The sequence below is a fragment of the Myotis daubentonii genome, chromosome 3 (assembly GCF_963259705.1).
Source record: "Myotis daubentonii chromosome 3, mMyoDau2.1, whole genome shotgun sequence".
Taxonomy (NCBI): Eukaryota; Metazoa; Chordata; class Mammalia; order Chiroptera; family Vespertilionidae; genus Myotis; species Myotis daubentonii.
Genome location: NC_081842.1, coordinates 177,539,036 through 177,551,821, shown reverse-complemented (window position 1 = coordinate 177,551,821; position 12,786 = coordinate 177,539,036). Strand labels below are relative to the sequence as shown.

The 12,786-nt window shown below is 38.7% G+C and overlaps 1 protein-coding gene across 1 annotated transcript in view; it reads right to left on the bottom strand.

Annotated features, from left to right (window-relative positions):
- The window catches only part of C3H1orf87 (chromosome 3 C1orf87 homolog), a 77,162-nt gene extending 65,204 nt beyond the window's left edge, over nucleotides 1–11,958 (bottom strand). The window contains exon 1 of the mRNA XM_059686089.1: nucleotides 11,852–11,958. Coding sequence (XP_059542072.1) covers nucleotides 11,852–11,958 — 107 coding nt within the window. The remainder of the gene's footprint in view (nucleotides 1–11,851) is intronic.
- Between the last annotated feature and the right edge of the window lie 828 nt (nucleotides 11,959–12,786).

The window sequence follows — 12,786 nt, the reverse complement described above, 5'->3', positions numbered from 1 at the left end:
ACAGTGAAGACTTTTATGTCCTCTGGGAACTACAGTAATTAGGGGGGATTACTGTATTGCTGAATGATAAATAAACGTGGAGAAAACTATCCAGTTGTTCCCTCTCTCACACTGGGCTCTTCCTGCAAACCAGCCTTTTGGTGCCACCCTCTGCTACTGCTCAGAGTCTCAGAGTTAGAAAGAAACATTGCAAAGGTGGCTAGAAGCATCCCTCCCCCGAAGAACATCAAATCTCAAACGGAGAACCCAAGGGGCTCAGCAAAAGGTCACCAGATGCCATCTTAAAGGTCTGCCAGTCTTGGCAGGCACTCAATGTCACCGATTTCCAACTGTGCGCTAACAGGCCCAAATCCTCTGGAGAAGGTGGCCCAGAGTGTGCCAAGGCAGTGACTGTGGATCTAATTTCAGTAAATGAAAGCATGTTCTTATTTGGAAGTAATAACAGATAATCAACACAAGCAGACTTTTCCTTTTTTAAAAAAGACAGCAACAAAATAAAAAATAAAATGAGACTTGGGAGGGAGTGCAACTGAAAATCTCATAGAACTCCATGGGGAAGCTGTAATATGAAGCCTGTGCTAATGTGCAAATGTTATTGTGAGGGGTTTTTCTTCTTCTGCTTCTTCTTTTGTCATTCCCTAAGCCACAGTGTGTATTATTATCATAGAAATTTATTCTGCAGAAAGAATTTTAAGACTTTAACTGCCAACCCTATGCCCGAATCATATATTTCTTTGTTATTGTAATTATACAAGCTAACATTTCTAAAAGCTTATGTGTCAGCTATCACATATAAATTTGCATATTTTTTCATGCTGTACTAATAATCCTGAAAAAATAGGTATTATTATCACCATTATACAGATGAGAAGACAGATGACCAGAGAGATTAATTGCCCAAGATCACCTTGCTAGTCGGCACAGATCCAGGACTCAGGCCCAGACTCCAGACCAAATGCTCCTTCTTTTACATTACTCCTCAAGTCTACACGTATAGTTTACAACTGTCTGTTTTAAACAACAGGATTTTGCTTCTCTTTAAAAATATTAGTTAAATACCATATGTAAAGGCATCTAGTTCATCTTCCCACCTAGACCTAAAGGCCCTGTACAGAACACCAAAGTGGCTGTCATTCAGCTTTGGTTTGTAACCTTCCCAGGGACAAGGAATTCAATGCATTTTCAAAGTTATTCCCAAAATATCCCATTTCTTTCTTTATAGTATTGAGTCAAATTCTCACATCAATGGAAATAACCAAATGTATCTTAAATGACATTTGCACTACACTATTTCACGGAATAAAAATAGTTTCTCAAATTAAGGTCGTATTGGCTGCAAAATTAGCAACCAAATCAATCAGCAGTTGTCTTTTGGTATGAAGTACTTTCAGTGATATCCCAGCAGCCCTTCTCTTCTGCAATCTTCTTTCTTCACTTACACCATTATCCGTGCTTACACTATGGACATTTTCTTCTATCTGACCTGTCTTTGAGCTACACATTACTACCTTCTTAGTTGAGGTAGTAGTGGACAACCAATCCACTCATTGTCTTCAGACTATGTTGTCTTAAAATTTATAAAAGTAGGTGATAACTTAAAAAATGAAGTATGTAAAAAGAGATATGGGACCATAGCGGAGTTTCCAACTCAATCTGCTTAAAGGGGATGAACATGACTCCATGAAGGAATTAAGCTATAAAATAGCAGTTGAAGGAGAAAATAAGAGGTAGAAAAACATTCCAAATGGGGTGAAGGGCTTGTTCTTGAAGGAAATGACAGTGATTCCTAACCATTGAACCTCAGGCCACCTGAGATGGGCCATAATCATGCAGGGTGCTGGATGATAAAACAGATATGTGGACCACTCTGATATTCTTAAATTGGGATTAAATAGGACAAGAAAATCTTAATTCTTGGAAAACATCTCAGATGATTCCTATGTGCACTAAAGTTTGAAAAATAAAAGCATAGAGAATGAAAAAGGAAGGGTTTTTTTCTATAATGTGCAAAGTTTACCCATAATTTCAGTCAGTGTAGTACTGATTTTGAATCCTAGCCTGATAACTTGTGTGACTTTTGGCAAATTAGTACTCATTTCTGATTTTCAGTCTTTTATCTGTGAGATTAGAAAAACAATACTTACCACGGTAAGATGTATAAAATATTTAGCATCAAGCCTGGTGCTCAGTCAGCCCTTGACAAGTGGTAATTTTAGGTTAGTTATCAGTTAAAGTGCTGTCTCCTTTATCCAAACCTCTCCATCACCCAGGTACAGAAAGGATGCTCTTTCCTTCGGATCCCTAAAACTTCCTTATTGATAGATAAAACTAGCATTCAAAAGATTGAAGTTCTATTGTACACAGGAACTGAGGAAAATCTATTTAAATAGATAAAAAGAGATTTAATGTAATGTCTAATAACAGTAATTACCAGTTCTAGAAATCACCCACTTTAAGAAAACAAAGCAGAGTAGTTGAAATTAAAAATCTTCAGAATCCTTCATTTTATAGAGAAAAACAACAACAACAGAGCATCACCACAATGTCCTCAGGTGGATGATACCCAGGAGCTTTGCAGACTGTGCTGCTTTTAAATCTTTCAGCCAGCCTTGTTCAGCTTGAAATTTAATGTTCTTTGCACTTGCACTCTCCCCTGTTTTTCTTTTTCAAGTCTAAGCAAAATGATTGTGCAACTGCCTGTCCTCTTCACCAATCATCTCAGCACTTTAAGGTACAGTTTCTGAGCCAGGTCTTCTGTCCATACTGTGAAAGGCGGCAGCACCAACAGCTCTCCTGGCTCCCTGCCATCCTCTGGATACATACATGTGGTCTATGGGAGTGGGAAACAATAATCTCTGCTATGTTATTTTCTTTAATGAGGTTGGACTAAATCAAGGGTATGAAAAGAGATCATGGATTTAAAAAGAGGGATGGATAGACAGAACACAGGATTTTTAGGACAGTGAGACTATTCTGTATGACACATAATGATGGACATATGTCATTATACATTTGTCCAATCCATAGAATGGACTACAAAAGAGCAAAGCTTAAGGTAAATTATAGACTTTGGGTGATTAAGTTATATCAATCTAATTTCGTCAGTTTTAACAAATGTACCACTCTCGTGGGGGATTTTGTTAACGGGGGAGGCTCTGCTTATGTAGGGAGAGGTGTATATGTGGAATCTCTATAACTTACCCTTAAATTTTGTTGTAAATGTAAAACTACTCTAAAAAAATCAGCCCTAGTGGGTTTGGCTCAGTGGATAGAGCATCAGCCTGCAAACTGAAGGGTCCTGGATTCAATTCTGGTCAAGAGCATATGCCAGGGTTGTGGGCTCAATCCCCAGTAGGGGGCATGCAGGAGGCAGCAGATCAGTGATTCTCTCTCATCATTGAAATTTCTATCTCTCTCTCCCTTCCTCTCTAAAATAAAAAAAAATAATTTTTTAATCAATTTGTGTCTTCCACTGCTCTCAATTCTATAAAGAACATTCCATTCTCCATAGAACAAACCCAGAGTTCCTACCATGGCCCACATGACCTGCTACCTGACTTCATTTCCTACTCCTCTTTCCTTGTTTACTCTGCTTCACCAACACTGGCTTCCTTGCTCCTCCTCAAACACGCCAAGAGGCTATCTTTTGTCAGTTCCCTCAGCCCAAAGAGCTCTTTTCTCAGATGTTTGCATGTTTACACTCTGTGTAGATCTATGATGCATGAGGATGGTGGTGGGCACCTGTGGTGTCATTTGGCACAGCCTGAACCTCATGGGCAGGAAAGCAGCAGCTACATGGTTGCCCTAATCTTTGGGCACTGTGCTCCCAGAAAGAGACATTATTCAACTTTTTATAGAGCAAGCTGAGGCAGCCTTGTGAAAAAAAAATCTGCTTGCATTTCAGGTGGTTGACTTAGGTGCTGTTTGTAGCAGTTGCTAGGAACACCAGATGTCTAATATCTGAAGAGCTCCGGGCCTATAGAAAGTTGCAGTCTTAAAATAATGTGTGTTCTGTTACTATTGCTTTCACTTGTAGTGTTCTATATTTCAGTTAGTTCTAAAGTGTTTTTTAGATTTTTTTTGTTACTGATATCTTTGTTAGTGTACATATCAGTTATTGAGAGAGTCATGTTAATAATTCCAGCTATGATTATAAATTCATTTTGCCTTTAACTTATGTCAATTTATATTTCATACATTGTAATGTTATGCAATTGAGTTCATATTAATTAGTAAGTACTAAATCTTCCTTTTTTTCCTATAAAATATTCTTTTGAAAATTTCTACTAATGGGTCTTGCCTTAAAGCCTGCATTATCTGATGTTTGTATGGCTACACCATTTTTTATGGAACATTGGAATCTAGTGAGCCATGCCCAATGGGATAAAGTTGGGACAGTCTTAGCCAGCTCACTGGTAGCTAACCATGGATAATTCTCATTGGATAGTTCTAGCTCTTACCTCCAGGCAGTCTCAGTTCAAATGTCACTTCTGCAAAGAGGCCTTCTGGGAACACCTTTGAGATTTGAAATACCTTTATGATCCTCCTTTATGTTTGTTCATTGCACTATCCTCACTTGAACGGTCATTGTCTATATCAGTGATGGCGAACCTATGACACCTGTGTCAGAGGTGACATGTGAACTCATTTATTTGGTTGATTTTTCTTTGTTAAATGGCATTTAAATATATAAAATAAATATCAAAAATATAAATCTTTGTTTTACTATGGTTGCAAATATCAAAAAATTTCTATATGTGACACGGCACCAGAGTTAAGTTAGGGTTTTTCAAAATGCTGACACGCTGAGCTCAAAAGGTTCACCATCACTGGTCTATATGTTTGTTGTGTATCTCTCATCACTAGAACTTTAGGTACATTGCTGTATCCTCAAGGCTTGGCACTCAGTAAGTGCTCAATTATTGTTTGTGGAAAGAATGTTTATGGGATTCCATATATGCATTAATTTTTATAGCTTTTAATGTTAACACTTTAAAAAAGTTCAAGAAAGTAAAAAAAATGTATTAATATGAAGGGCTTTGAGGGGTTAAAAATCATAAGATATGGGCTCTAGGAGATTCACGTGGGAAAATATAAGAACTTTATATATTTCTTGGTTATGAATATTAAAGTACATTATTACAAATATTTGCTACTTTTTTTCCATAAAATCTTGCAGTCCATTTCCCTTGTGCTTAACAATGCTGTACCAACAGCAATGTAACTATGGAATAAAGTGCTTTGGGTCATTGATTCTTGGCACTGGAAGGAACTATAGAGGCCAATTTTATTCACTGGAAGTATCTCTACTCACAGGAGTTTCTTGAAATGAACCCAATTCCTCTTTTAGTTAACAACTCAATCCCCAGATTCTATAAATAAGCCACATTTTACACCCTGGATCATCTATAATGCCCATCCCTTTAGTGTCCATCCCTTTAGTGTGCCAGAGTCCCTCCTAGAATGTGACATCCAGAATGAAGCACACTACCCCTCAGGTGACAAGTACAGTTCTGAATACAGTGAGCCTCCCATACTGTCTATCTGGATCCATTCCCCTCACGATGAGCTCAAACACAAGTGTAAAGGGGAAACTCCATTTTATCCTCTACTTTCTATTACTATCACACACCGCTGGTCACCAAATGTGTAGGGTTTTCCCCACAGTGAACAATTCTCCCACACCAGCTAGGTGTCCTACAATCCAATTAAGTTCTGACACCATCTACATGGAATTATTGCAAATCCCACAGGTAAAGGGCTCAGTCCTGTAAGAATGCCCTTCCTCCTTCAGATGTGAATCCCAAGCCCAGGTTATTACCTGTATTTCTGACAGATGGGCTATAAGTCAAGGTTCCCCTAAGTCCCTCCTCCAGTTCAATTAATTCCCCAGAGTGGCTCCACCAACTCAGGAAAACTATTTACCCTTTAGATCACTGGTTTATTTTAGAAGAATATATCTCAGGAACAGTCAGAGGAAAGAGATACATAGGGCAAGGTGTGTGAGGAGGGGCATGGAACTCCCATTACCTCTCCAGGCCCACTGCCCTCCCAGCACACAGAGGCATTCAGCATCTCAAAGGCTCTCTGAACCTTATTCTTTTGCTGTTGTTGTTTTTAAATTAAGGCTTTATTTCATAGTTGTGATCAATCATTGACTCAGTCTCCAGCCCCTCTCCCCTTCTGGGAGGATTGGGTGGGGGGTGCTGAAAGTTCCAAGCTTCTAATCATGGCCTGGTCTTTCTGGTGACCAGCCGGAAGCTATCTAGGAACCCATTGAGAGTATCCTCATTAAAGCAAAAGACATCCCATTACTGAGGAAATGTCAAGGGATTTAGGAGCTCTGTATCAGGAACCAGGGTCAAAGACCAAATATTAGAACAAAAAAAATGTTCTTAGTACTCATATCTCTTAGAAAATTGTAAGGGTTTTAGGAGTTTCATGTCAGGACCTGGGAGCAGAATTCAATATATGTTTTTCTAGTATTTCACATCAAGCAAAAACCAAATATTTGTGCCATATAATCATTTACATGTACCCTTAACTAAAGGCAGAATATATCTTTGCATATATCTCTGTTGATTTCATCTTGTTTTAGCTCACTTTCCTGCCAAGGCTTCCCAGAATTCTACTATCTACATGTTTACTGACGTGATTTTTCTGTCCCCCTTCAACTGTGGATTAAAGAAGGTTGACTAAAAACAGGGTCACCCAGAAATCCTCTCCCTCTTCTTCACTCCGGTTGGAACATTAACTGTTCAATCACCACCATGTTGGTATGGTGTCTATCCTAATACTATCAAGTCCAGAATTATTTGCCTTATTTCAAGTCTTTGTGATAGAGATGTGCCTAATGACTGACTGAAGTAAACAAACACTATGTCTTCATCATTCCCTTCATTTGGACTGCAGTCACCTTATCAATAAAGAGAATGGGACAAGTTTGACATAATCTGTTTTTAGTCAACATGTACCAACCCTTAGTGACCACCACCTTTGTGTTTTGTTTTCATAACTAATACATTTAATTTTGTGGCCTGCAATTTTGCCAGGGATTATCCACAAGCCTTAAAGTTCTGTGGTTTTATTACCTACTTTTACACCTTTTAGAAAATGCGAGTATTTTTCTCCTGTTACCTGGCATATTTTCTTCTCAATGAGCTATCCAAGTTTATGCATTGGGATTTCATAGTAACATATGCATACTATTTTAGTAACATGGGTCTTTAGACTTGAATTTAAAGCAACTAAGTATTGTCTTTTTAGATATTTATTTTTCTTGGTGTTCACTGTGCTCTAATTTATCTGGCTTTTCAATATGTATAAGACTTTTTGTACGCAGAGTTTACAGTTAAATGGGGGAGACAGAAATGCTTAGGAAATTGTCATAAAGTGTCATAATCCTGAAGAGGGTTATGGGAGCCTATAGAAGGTTTGGGCAGGTGATTTGGGGCTGATGGTAGTGACATCTGATAAGACTTGCATTTTAGAAAGATGATACTGGCAGTACTTGAGAATTGGGCTTCACTATAATGTTATGTAGGAGTCACCTGGGAATTGACTAAAATGCAGATTCTGACTCAATATGTCTGGAGAGGGGCCTGCAATTCTGCATTTTTCACAAGGTCCCAGGTGAGGTTGGTGGAGATGGTCCATGGACCAAACTTTGAGGAGAAAGTTTTTAGCAAGCGGAATAGAGAATGAGAAGAGTAGAGGCAAGGAGTTGCATTGGAATGCTGGTGTAGTGATCCAGGAGGAAAGTGATGATGGGACCAACTAGAATACACTTGTTTCACTCTTTGAAGCCTATAGATTGGTCTCCCTTGTAAAACATAAGGTAATTAGGTATGCAGTATTTTCCTTTCATCTGTCAATAATTGTGCTAAGTTACAGAAAGAGGGAGGGAGCTCAATTCCAGTCTTAGTTCTTAATAACTGGCCTCACTGTAAGCTCATCAAGGCCTTAATTGTCTCATCTCTTCTGTAAAATTAAAGATTGGGTTGTTATGGGTTGAGTTGTGTTTCCCCCAACATTTATATGTTGAAGTCCTAACTCCCAGGACCTTCATAGGGTGACTGCAGATGTAATTAGTTAAGGTGATGTCATGCTAGAGTAGAATGGGCCCCTAATCCAATTGAGTGGTGTCCTTATAAAAAGATGAAATTTGTACACAGACACATATTCCTTGTGAAGCTTAGAGTTATGCTTCTACAAACCAAGGAAATACCAGAAGCATGGAGAGAGACCTAGAAAAGAAAGATCCTTACTGGGCACCTTCAGAGGGAGAGGGAGCATGGCTCTACCAATGCCTTGATTTCAGACTTTTTAGTCTCCAGAACTGTGAGACAATAAATTTCTGTTTTTCTAAGGCACTCAGTTTGTGGTACTGTGATATAGCAGCCCTACCAAATTATACTGACTTGAGAAGGCTAACCCCTATTTTGTAAAACTACTGTTTGGAATTCTCTGCTATTTTTTAGATGGCCTCTTATTCTAAATAACAACAACAACAACAACAACAACAACAACAACAACTTTGCTTTCTAGCCTGCTTTAACCTACTTGAATAATAAGGAAAATAAACTTAGCTGTCTGACCTTGTAGGCCAGAGACTAGATATGCCCATACTCTCAATGCCATGCCAGGTGTATTTTTTAATTGGATAGAACTGTGTTGTTTTCAAGGCCACCAGTGAGATAACCACTAAGCACACATAGGGCTTGCTATTTAATAAAAAGGGAAGTTCTGCTTGTAGCTCTGCTTAGAGTTTGAATTCATTTTTCTCTGAGCCCATCGGTGAATAAAGTGTGACTCCAAACTCTCTGAGCATTGCTTGATTTATTCTGGTTTTATGTAACAGATTTACTAGTATATATTTAAGATAACTTTCAGATGTAACATGCTATTCAATCTCCTCCACATATCCTATAGGAAATCTGAACTAAATGTGGTTAAACAGAAAGACTTCTGTTTTTCCATCCATTATTCATTTATGATTTTTCTTTTAAATTCAGATTCTCCTTTTAGAGTCTTCTTTCTTTTTTTGGTTGTTACTTATGTTTCTTATGTAGATACTTTTTTTATTAATACTAGTAGGCTCAACTGATTCAATCCAAAGAAAACACCTCCTTGGGCCCCCTGCTAAAAGGTGTAGATGTAGTAGTATGACTAAATGCTTTGAGGACAGATTGTGGGACATGCATGAAATAACAGCAGTGAGTCTGTCCTTACATCAACAATAAGAAGGCTTTTGAGAATTATTTATTTTTGAACCACACTGGAATACCTTGGCAAAGCATTGTCCTAAGTCAGTGATGGCGAACCTTTTGAGCTCGGCGTGTCAGCATTTTGAAAAACCCTAACTGAACTCTGGTGCCGTGTCACATATAGAAATTGTTTGATATTTGCAACCATAGTAAAATAAAGATTTATATTTTTGATATTTATTTTATATATTTAAATGCCATTTAACAAAGAAAAAATCAACCAAAAAAATGAGTTCGCGTGTCACCTCTGACACGCGTGTCATAGGTTCGCCATCACTGTCCTAAGTCATTCCAGCCACAGTAACATCAAGCCCATAGAAAACAAAAATAACTGCCTTAATATAAAAAACAGTTATAGAAAAAACCAGAACTATGTCTTTTGTTTCACAATTAATATAGCTGATTTAATGTAGTCCTTTATTTCCTGGATTCTGAGTTTAAAGAATAAACAGGAAAGCTCTGGACAGTAGTTTAATGGTTAGAGCATTGGCCCAGGGTCATGAATTTGATTCCTGGTCAGGGGCATGTGCCTGGGTTGCAAGTTCACTCTGCACTCGAGGTCAGGTGAGTGTGGGAGACAACCAGTCCATGTGTCTCTCTCACATTGGCATTTCTCTCTCTCACTCGATTGTTCTTGCTTTTGCTCTCTCTTTCTCTCCCCCTCCTCTCCTTCCCTCCCTTTCACTCTCTCTGAAAAGCAATGGAAAAAATATCCTCAGGAGAGGATTAATAAAAATAAAAGAACAAACAGGAAAAAATAAAAGGCACCTTCTTATAAGACAAAGGGAATTTTTCCTTATTTAAAAAGACAAGTATCCTTCCCCTAATCACCCATTTAGGAACATATTAGATTCCTGGAAAAAGGAAGGGGGTTGGGATAAAAGATGCTAAACAAACAACTTAGAGAGGAAGGGAGTTAGTAGAGCAGTAATGTTGCTTTCTGGGTAGGAGAACTCAGCAGAGAGTGCAAACTAATCGTATTTACTTTTCTTGACAATAACTGGCTTTTGACAGACGATCTTACAATAATCACAGTGTCTCAGGTTTCCTCACCTACAAGACAAAGGTAGTGCGCCTCCTAGACATAGAGTACAAAATAGATGGAAACATTTCATAGAAAGAGATTTGATGTTTTCATTAACTGTCTTGTATCCAGGGAAAAATTTGCTTCAAGAATAATAACAGAACAATTTATAAGCATATTGAATATACTGTTAGGCGCCAGAAAGGTGTTTTGCATATTTTTCTCATTGGCTCCTCACAACAACCCTACTAGATAGATGTGTTTTCCCCCCACTTGATAGATGTACAGTCTGAGGCCAGAGATATTAATTAACTTTTTCAATGTCAAAAGGTCAGGAAGGCACAGAGCCAAGATTCACTCTCATCTCTCAGCTCCATAGGGATCCCAACTGATGTGCTGCAAAGCCCACTTCCAGTGCTATGGCAAGCATTACTGATCATAGCACTTGCTTTGGAACCTCTTGGGGCTGACAATACTGATGGTGGGGAGGTAAAACCAGTTTGCCCTTCTAAAGCCTATACTCCATAACAGTGGTCCTGATGGTCGCTTCTGAAGCTTACACTGCATAACAGTGGTCCTGATGGTCGCTTCTGAAGCCTACATTCCATAGCAGAGGTCCCGAGAGCTGCTCCTAAAGCCTATACTTCATAACAGGGGTCCATCTTCAGAGATTCTGATTCTTTAGGTCTTGAATTGGACCTCAAATCTTTATTTTAAAGGACACTCCTGATGATTCTGATGATAGCCAGATTTTGTAGCCATTGCTTTCTGCATCTATGTTTTGTGAGGCCAGATATTGTTTTTTCTGTTTTTCTGGTTGTTTGGTCTATTGGGTTCTGACATAGAGAAAAGGACTGTGGAAATCATCTTAGGAGGGAAAGGTAATGATTGAGTAAATTCTGTTTATGGAATGGCTATAAGATGAAAGGCAAGTCTAGTACCTTCTTTCTCTCTTGTGAACTACCACAACTCTGGAAGGAAGAGCTGGTCAGACTGTTCTGTGCCACACATGTAGTTAATTTTAGGGCTATAGGAGTGTGCTCCCTTAAACGTGGCTGTGGTGAGGTTGGAAGGGAAGAAAGACCTCTTAGCTATGCTCTGAGAAGCCCCTGCTTGGAGGAGAATTGGGTAAGAAGAAGAAGTGAAAATCTTACACTTTATAATTTATTTTTAATTCCACTCCTTTAATTCATAGCAAATTGACTAATGACTTTCTCCCTTACCTCCCCCCGCCCAATTACTACATGTGGTAGATTACAAACCTGATGAAGAGAAGCAGCAATACTCCATTAATATTTATAAATGTCTAACTGCTTCTATTTCCCATCTATTTGGAAAATCAGCCCAAGTAATTAAGGAATATGGGGAATTATAAAAATGAAAAATATCAGGAAAACAGTGCTCATAGAAGTTCTCAACGCTATTTTACTTCTACTGTTACTGCTTAATGACTTCATTTTCCATGAATGGCATTGTTAAAATGTAAATTTCTAGATGAAAAACACATCCAAATTTCATTATGATCTAGGCAAAACAGATATTTTCCAAACAGTAAACTTACATCTTAGGCTTCTCCACAAGGTACCGAAAGTGTTTACTTCCGATGATTTTCACCACAGTGTCAGGCATTGCACCTGATGCTCGGGGAGTCTTCCGCACTGAAGACATGATTCTTCTCAAAACCCCTCAAGCCCCTGGGGGTGGAAAATAAGTAAATCTCTCCTCATGACTTTCCAGTTGGCAACTGTAACATCCTTGCCAATAATAACAATAATTAAAATGGTGGATTAAGTGCTTTAACTATATTATCTCACTTAACACTCCCAAGGAAGACATGAGCAAAATACTCTTAATTACTATTATCATTGTTGTTTTGCAGTTAAGGGAACAAGCATAATATAGTTATGTAACTCACTCAATATCACACAACCAGCAATTAGCAGAGTTGGGACTCCCACCTCAAAGGTCTCCACAATTGATCTGCTGAGCCATTTGGTGACTACCTTCCTTCCTGATACCACAGGATGGCATTCTGGTGAGGTTAGAGTGGTAGCCAGGACTTCAGTGGGACATATGAAGATCTTATCACCAGCTCTGATGATGTTTCCCCTTTTATAAAACTTGGATACGGTAATTCCAGTTATATTCTAGGGACTCGGGGTGAATCCGGTGAGATAATATATCTGAAGTAGCACCAATCATAGGAAAGAGGGTGTTTTTTGTTTTTTGTTTTTTTCCCTATGGCTGACCTGCCTTTACAGTAGGCTAATGAGTCTGAAATTGAGATCCTGCACTAGGTAAGCACTGGGAGTTTCAACAGGTCTGATGCCAAGGGGAACTTAGTTCTGTAAATCCGGCCCGAGGCTGACGACTCCCTTTTAGAACCTCTCAGAGCCTGAAAAGCCTTTAGGAATTATTCTAATCCAAATGCCTATGCGACAGAGTAGAAGACCCGAGGCCCAGAGAGGGTGTGTTATTGACCAAGGTTTCACAGAC